Raw genomic sequence first — 8,935 nt, 5'->3', positions numbered from 1 at the left:
AAAAGGGAAAACAAGAAACAAGTCACAGTAAGGCCAAAACAAAGCAAAGTCAAGGAGCCATGCAGGCCGGCCAAACAAATAAATAAAGAAACATCAATCTACATCAGGCCGTCTCCACTCCAAAAAAAGGTTTAGAAGGAGAGAAGGCTTGGGATTTGCGGCTATCAACTTGCATTTGATAGTTTAATTGGAGAGGGTTGCTGTCAACCCTAAAAACACTATCATTTCTTTTTCTCTCCACGAAGAACAGATAGCCACAGCAAAAGGCCAATTTTGTGGGTGACAGTAGAAAGATAATTGTTAGGCTCACTGACTCAATTCAAAGTCATTACTAGCATTAGCACGGATCACCTCTCTCAACCCACAAAATCCACAAGAAAATAATGGTAAATACTGAACTGTTATGCTTTGGTATTATGATTTTTTTTTTTAAAAAAAAAATTTCAATGGTTTACCAAGCTTTCTTTTCTTTCTTTTTTCCTATCTTTTTTTTTTGTTTATTTTTGTTTTCTCTTTTTGGTTGCACTTCTAGAATTCAACCAAACAATTATTTATGTTTACTAGCTATTTGAGAAACAACAGTCATTGTTATTCAAATGCCCGCAGCACAATGGTACGTAACATTCATAAATATATCGTGAAGAACAAGAATCCATATTAATCATCAACAGATACAATCTTTGGGAGCATAGAATTGGGATTCTTCATATACTCAAAATTATAATAATCCTCTTATACCCACATTTATCTTATTTTTTTTTTCCCTTTTTAATACTATTAATAATTTAATATAGGTAAGAAGAGGTAAAGCTTTTAGTGACAAACAAGTGGTAAGGGGAAACTCAAGGAACATAACCCCCATGGCCACCGCCCTCACCGGCCCCACCACCTCCTCCGTATGCACCTCCATGTGCTCCTCCATAGCCGCTGCCACCACCAGAACCTCCTCCTCCACCGGCACCACCCGCATAGCCACCACTAGCTCCACCTCCAGCTCCACCGCCAGCTCCTCCCCCACTACCATATCCTCCTCCACTTGCTCCTCCAAAGCAGCATAACCTCCTCCGGCACCCCCACCATGTCCGCCACCTCCTCCATAGCCTCCGCGTGTTCACCACCAGCCCCATAGCCGCCGCCAACTCCACCACCAGCTCCACCTCCATAACCACTGCCATGCTCTCCAAAGCATATCCAGAGCCACCGCCACCACCAGTACCACCACCTCCACCACCTCCACCACCGCCCACTCCATGTTCCCCACCAGCGCCATAGCCGGCACCACCTCCTTCACCACCCCCACTTCCATATCCTCCAGCACCCCCTGCACCATAAGCACCACCGCCACCACTACCGCCGCCACCACCACCACCATGTCCACCAGCACCTCCATAGGCAACGCCACCGCCTTCTCCACCACCACTACCACTGCCGCCACCACCACCATGCCCACCAGCACCTCCATAGGCAACGCCACCGCCTTCTCCACCACCACTACCACCTCCATAGCCAGCAGCACCATGTTCTCCTACTGCTCCATAACCCCCACCACTTCCTGCACCTCCTCCGCCACCATATCCCCCAGCACCACCATAACCTGCAGCACCACCACCTCCATACCCTGATCCACCACCGCCACCGCTGCCATGGCCTGTGCCATAGCTGACAGGAGGAACATGGACGGGTTCTTCATAATGTAGGAGTGTTCTGGCTGCAGAACATATCCCTATACCCAATAACACAAAGAAGACAAAACTGTGAGTGTTTTGAATAGTCATTGAAGTAATGCAGTTGAATCCACAACAATGGAGTAGAATGCAAGAGAGCTGAAGGGATATATAGGAATGGGAGAAGGTGGACTGAGCACAAGGTGGTTGAAGTACATGCAGAAGAGAATTTGAGGTGTCCCAAAGAAGGCGGTCCAGTAAAAACTGTACACTCACTTACTACCCTAGTGTGCTTTTGCTGTCTCCCACGTATACATTGATATAATATCGTTACGCAATCAAGCCATTTTGTGCGTTATTTTTTATTAAAAAGAAAAAGCAAGCCATATATATTCAAATAATGGATTGCTAATGTTAGCCAAAAAAAGAGGTTGAATGCTAAAACAAATTTATCCATGGGGCATGATGATATGGAATGTAGGACAACTTGTGTTTGGTCGTCACGCTGCTACGTGTTGGTTTCAGGCTATTTTTATTCTTCTTTCAAAGTCTTAGTGGATACGGATTTTAAAAGGAATAATTAGTAGATAATGAGAAGCTACATTTTCATTCTTGGCATTTAGATTTGCTTCTCAGTGGTGACCTATACATTGATGGGAAAAAGACAGATCGAGCAGGTTAGAAGAGAAAACATAGAGGAAAAGGGAACTGAAAGAAAAGACATGGCAAATTGAATCTAAAGCTTTTTCTCTTCTATAACGGAAATCCTAATTTCTGACCAGAAAACACGATTCTATTACTAGTAAGGGAACAATATAAAATGTATGCTTCAATCATATTACCTTGGTAACAATATAAGGTCGTAATCTTTTATGTTTTATTTTTGTTAAAACCAAACTAACTATAATGCTATTTTGGGTTTAGAGTTAATTAATCGGTTCATCTGTTATATTGTCCTCATTATGGGCTTGATATATTTTAGTTATACTTTTGATATAGTTGATATTAGAAGATGGGAGATTCGAACATAGGAACTAGGTTGCAGTACAGCTATTATATTTTGTATTTGTGAAAAACTGAAGTGATTGGAATAGTAATTGCACTTAGAGTTGACCATTTAGCCTGTTATATTTTTATATATGGGCTTGATGTACCTTATCTATACTTATTATATAGGATATGGTTATGGACTATAGAGTATGCGACAGGATTTACATTAAAATTGACCTGCACGTATAAATATATAATTGTAGTTAATTGGGAGGTCCCTACTCCCACTGTGACCTATCACTTATTTAAACCTTCCAATTACACTTGATAAATAAATAAATAAATATATATATATATATATATGAGGGATTCTTCAAATAAGCTTATTTGAGGGACACCTTTGTAGGATAACCCACTATGTATTGTATTTCACTAATCCAAACCATCTTTTTGTAGATACTCATTTAAAGATCATCTCTACAAAAAATCATTTGAATCCGATACCATTTGACCACTAGTACTTTCTTGAAGCACTGTATTCATTGATTTTGTAGGACACAATTGGATATCGAAACGGTTTTCAATTTTTCTAATTTTTTGCAAGGATGATCTATGAATGTAGACTTAAAAAAATCAATGGTTTAGATCGTTGAAAAAAAAAAAATCGTACGGGAAACTTAAGGGTATCCTTCAAATAAAATTATTTGAGGGATGCCCTTTAGGGTACCATACAATTTTTTTCCTAATGATCCAAACCATCTATCTTTTGGGTCTTCATTCATAGATCATCCTTATAAAAAAAAATATTAGACAAATCGGAAACCGTTTCGACATCCAATTGTGTCTTACAAAATCAATGAACACGGTGCTTCAAGAAAGTACTAAAATTTCAATAACTCGATTGAGTGGTCAAATGATATCGGATTCTAGTGATTTTTTTGTAAAGATGATCTTTGAATGAGTATCTACAAAATAGACGGTTTGGATTAGTGAAACACGATCCGGAGTGTGTCCCTCAAATAATGGAAGTTCTCTCAATGTGTGTATATATATATATATATATATATAGAGAGAGAGAGAGAGAGAGAGAGAGAGAGAGAGAGAGAGAGAGAGAGAGAGAGAAAGAGAGATAGAGAGAGAGAGAGAGAGAGAGAGAGAGAGAGAGAGAGAGAGAGAGAGAGAGAACATAAGACTTCTATAGCTTTGTAGCGAGGTAATCAAATAATTCGATGCCTATGGTTCTACATGCTTATTTAATTAATGATCATAATTATTTTATAAATTACTTACATCTTGCCTTTACATTTGCGCATATGTATTTAGAAAAATAAAGCCAATATACTTGATCCATAAAAACACAGGTTTTTCCCCCTAGGTTTTAACATTAAAAAAATTTCACTTTTGGAAAAAACCAAAGCTTTTTCAAAAAAATAAAAAAACCGCTCCACTTTCACAATCGCAAATTCATTGGAAGGACCCCAAAAATAACTTTATTAATAATAAGCATGCATATGTAGGTTAGGGCAAGTTGGTATGGGCCGTGAGCCCGCCGGATTGCATTCAAGTTCGAGTCTCTCTCTCTGTAGATTAGAATAATTTAGAGTAATTTAAACTATCAATTGTATTCAAAAAAAATAATGAGGGGAGGTATTTCGGGTCACACTCTACATTGATCTAGTCCATAATCTGAACCATTTATTTAAGCCACTATGAAACCATTATATCATAAATGTGGAGTGGGTTAAATTAAGTATTATCTTAGCAGTTGATTGGTTATTATGTATATGCATGTTAATCATTCAAACACTGGGGACCTTGAAATGGCCTCCTAGCTAGTTTTATTCTAGAAGTTCCAAAACGTGATCAATTGTAGAGAGCTGAAGCTAAAAGTGATGAAAGATTCAGATTTATATGACTGCCATTATGTCAGTGCACAAGCTGGCTAGCCACCACCTTCCCAAGTGCCTGTTATGATTTCGTCCTTCCTCCCTCACATGTCTTCATCGTTTGGTCACCGTTCAACCAAGCAATGAGATTGTTATTACTTTAACATGATGACCATGTACTGTGTACGTGCCATTTTTCGATGCGACGTACGTCCAATCTTAGCATACCATAGAGAGAAACAAAGAAAGCATTCTTTTGGGAAGTTAGAAAACCCTACCAGCACTGATTAGCACACGACTTTCATTGAGGGAAAAGTGAAGAAAAAAATCTCAACAGCTTGCATTTTATGGTTGTGGGGTTACTGTAGATCAAAAAAATAGTAGGAGACGACTATGCGTTCTAGGTTTTGAGCTGGGGCCACGTTCCCATTCGTTTAATTTTCAGACTATCAATATTTCGTGCAATAAGACTAAGGTCACCAAATCTATTCCCCATATATGTATTTATTTTTAAAACACACACGATAGTGTAAATTATATAGGGATGAGGATTTCTCACACACACTATCAAGGTGCCATACCATCGGGGTTCGAACCTTACACCACTAGTCTTCAAATCAAAGCCATTTTTCACTTGACTAGAATCCGTTGATAAAATTAATTAATTTAAAATTCGCTAGATAATGTGAAGTGGATTCAAACATTGCCCTGTTTTTTGGTGAAAAGATTTGGTGTTCCTAACCCTACTCCTATAGATTATTCCATGAAATTTTGTTTGACAATTTTTGTCGGTGTACATTTTGATGTGATTTTAAAGCTAAAGTATAATGTGCATTAGCTGAGTGCTGGCAGATTAAAACCACCAACAATGATGAAAAATAGTGACCGAATGTAATGGTTTACAATGCATATGGGGATCATTGCCGTCCCATGTTCTTCAGATCGAAGACCTCATTGAGAGAAGGTCCAATTTCTATCCAATTAAAGCTTCAATGACACAAGCTGTGCCGCACATGTTAGTACTAGTAGGTATATAGTGGGCAAACACATGCTATGACGCTAGGGCAACCTTGTCTACCTAAGCCCTCTTACTGTAGATGGGACCAATCCATCTCACATTGCTTCCCTAGTGGAGAGAGCCTTATATTCTTCACGCTTGTTGCTCTTGTGGTTTGGTTGGCTGGTTGCAACCTTCTTCTGTGTACAACATCATTCTGACGCATCAAAATCTTCTATATATCTTCTATAATTAATTAATATATGAAAAATAATAAGTTTTATTAGGCGCCTATGCTGGGATCCTCCCTCAAGTTAGATTTTTGTACAATAGAGATGGGATTTGAACTTGAGTGTAAAATGGACGAACTCACTGTCCTGATCAACTAACCTAACCCACATATGGTTCTAGACGCCTATGCTGGTTGCAACCTTCTTCAACATCATTCTGACGCATCAAAATCATCTATATATCTTCTATAATTAATTAATATATGAAAATAAATAAGTTTGTTTTATTAGGCTCCTATGCTGGGATCCTCCCTCCTAGTTAGATTTTTGTACAATTGATAGTATAAATCCAAATTGAATATACCCGGATTTTTAAAATCTTTTTAAATGCTCTAGAATCCTAATTGAATACCCCCTCTCTTAAATTACTCTAAATTAATCTAACTTATAGAGAGTTAGGATTCGAACTTGAGTGCAACAGGGCGAACTCTTTGCCCTGATAAACTAGACTAACCGACATATGCTTCTAGGTATTAGTACCCTAACCAACATCTGCTTCTAGGCTCCAAAGGGGTCTAAGCCTAGTGGAAAAGGGCCTTGACTTGCATCATTTATATGTGTGTGTGAGAAATCTATCTTCTCTCTAGTTTAGACTATCTCTTATAGTTTAAAAATATATATATATATATATATGCTTCTAGGCGCCTATGCTGGTTGCAACCTTCTTCCACATCATTCTGACGTATGAAAAATATGTTTTTATTTTATTATTTTTTGAGGAAAAATAATAAGTTGGTTATATTGGGCGCCTATGCTGGGATCCTCCCTCCTAGTTAGCTTCTAGGTAACAGAGTCAGCAGCATTTGAAATCTTCGAAAGAGCCCACATCCTCTGATTGAAAAACGACCTTCCGCAGGCCCAAAATCCGCAATTTCAATTTCAATAGAATCCAAAGAAAAGAGTCCTCTGACATCAAAACTGCGGTTTATGTTCTGCAGTTTGAGGTCATTTGTAAGAGCTATTATCTTCAGTTTGGAAGAAAAGATATACATCGGGCAACCACAAAACTGAAAGGCCGTGCCAAATTTTTTTTGTCATAGCATGGAGGAAACCATGAGACTCCAACAACAGTCGTATATGTATTTTACTATGCGAGCTTGTTTCTATGTGAGAGATTGTAATTGGAAGAAGACCTTTTTTTTTTTTTTTTTTTATACGGGAGAAAACCTTGTTTTCTAGGTAGTTTTGATGAGCTCCTCATGAATTAAGTATTTTTATATAAGATGAATTATGTATTAAGCCTTGGTTAAAAACTATGATTTGATACATTGCACATTTGTGCTTACTGGGATTAGGCCTGAAAACAAATTTGATTATCGAAATTCTCAATTTCGTCATCACACTTGAAGTCATTAGCAATTCAAGTCCAATTGGATGTTGCGTGTGTGCAGGTCATGATCGCCCCTTCACCAGAGCCCAGTCAAAACCCCTCTAATAGATCGATATGGTTTAAGTTTGTAGGAGTAAAAAATTAGGGAAGCAAAATTGGGAAATTAGAGGGCTGCAAATTTTTTTTGAAGGAGAAGGTATTCAAGCTCTCCCATAACGAAAAGGACAAGCCAGGCCAGCTCGTTGCTTCTCCATGGTGGGTTTGACCAAAAAAACCAGACCCTTGTGCTTCCATTCTCTCAATGACATCTTTTGGGACGCCATGGTTCACTACCTTAAAGAAGCCATACTCTTCACAGGCTTCCACAATTTGTTCCTATAGCTTTGACCTATTGTAATTGGATAGATCGTATTGGTGAAGGATTGAGAAATTTTTGCAGCCCTAATTTTTTTCTCTCCTACAAACTTAACCCTGTTCGAACTACTGATGGGTAATTGATAGCTGGACTAGGGCGAAAGGGGATTGGGAAATTAATGGAACAGTAACAATGGTTAAAAGTGGTGAACAGATTTGCATCCTTAAAAGGTCTCCATTTCCTTATCTCTATCTACATTAAATAAAAAAATCAATTATGAGCCACACAAATTCGGCACTCAATTATTGTAGGAAGATGACAATTTCATGTGTATCAACAGTTGTATCCCTACAAACAACAATTGTTTTGTCTTCACAATCAATGGTTTCTTGACATTTCGACTGGCCCTACAAAGAAAGGTCCATAGCTCATCAAGACGAACAAGAAGATCAAAGAAGTCCAACAAATTCAGGAAAATGGAGGCTCAGAGCAGTGGCGAGCAATCAGTCAGGTTTCATTCCTCTCACTACATGAATAATAAGGGAAGAAGAAGATGCTAAAGTTGTGTTTATGTTGTACTGACAATTCAATGGTTGTTTTAGATGCACTGTGCCACTCAATTCCATTGATCATACTTAAATTAACTGCCTCAAATTTGCGCAGGTCTGTTGCAGCAGCCGGAGGCAACTCTAGCATCAGCAAGGCATTTTGTAGGTGTGGCGAAGGGTGGAAATGTGTCATCACTAGGACTGAAGGACCAGATGCGGGCAAGGCCTTCTTCAACTGCGGTGACAATTGCACCTGTGTTATGTACGTCAATCAGCACACAAATAAACCAGTCTAAGATATTAATAAGCATCACTTTCACCAATTGCTTGTTTGCTGAGTTTCGCTTGTACAAACTACAAAGTGAATTGAGACTAATGCCCAGTTCTTTCTACAGATATGCAGATGGGACGGTGACTAATGACGTTGTGCCGCAGGAGGTAGAAAAAGTTGGTGCAAGCGAAGCATACTGCGAGTGCGGTGAAGGCTGGAAATGTGTCATCTCCAAGGTTGAAGGGCCTGATGCTGGCAAGGGCTTCTCTGAATGTTCTAATGGTTGCACCTGTGTGACTGATGCCTGAAGGCTGTTGAGAAAGTGCAGATGTAACTACCAGGTGCTATTGTTGGTAGAAATCTGGCCCCTAGAGGATCATATGTAACCACAAAAGGTGGCTGTAGTTTGCTTTGGCAACTCATTTAGTATGGTTCTGTAAAATATGGGATGCATGAATTACAGATAAAAATAAAGGGCCGGTAGAAGCTTGCTTCCTCATGTACTAGGATTAGCAATTGCTGCATTATGAAATGCATTGTTGTACTCTGCTGTGCGTTTTTAGCCCTTAATGGTATTGGTATTGTTTGTTTTACTCATCCAAAA

At 38.8% G+C, this 8,935-nt stretch overlaps 1 protein-coding gene and 1 pseudogene across 2 annotated transcripts; one reads left to right on the top strand and one right to left on the bottom strand.

Moving 5' to 3' along the window:
* Positions 1-585: 585 nt before the first annotated feature.
* LOC103336890 (uncharacterized) lies at positions 586-1,850 on the bottom strand (annotated as a pseudogene). The gene has a single exon (XR_016122157.1). The product of XR_016122157.1 is annotated as an uncharacterized LOC103336890 (transcript).
* A 6,038-nt stretch (positions 1,851-7,888) lies between these two features.
* LOC103336889 (uncharacterized) lies at positions 7,889-8,924 on the top strand. The gene is made up of 3 exons (XM_008240020.3): positions 7,889-8,023; positions 8,176-8,322; positions 8,456-8,924. Exons 1-3 carry the CDS (start codon positions 7,989-7,991, stop codon positions 8,637-8,639), a joined length of 366 nt encoding a protein of 121 aa, XP_008238242.2. The 5' UTR covers positions 7,889-7,988; the 3' UTR covers positions 8,640-8,924.
* The last annotated feature ends 11 nt before the right edge of the window (positions 8,925-8,935 follow it).

The sequence above is a fragment of the Prunus mume genome, linkage group LG7, assembly GCF_029339155.1.
Source record: "Prunus mume cultivar Tortuosa linkage group LG7, ASM2933915v1, whole genome shotgun sequence".
Classification (NCBI taxonomy): Eukaryota; Viridiplantae; Streptophyta; class Magnoliopsida; order Rosales; family Rosaceae; genus Prunus; species Prunus mume.
This window is presented reverse-complemented; position numbering and strand designations above follow the sequence as displayed.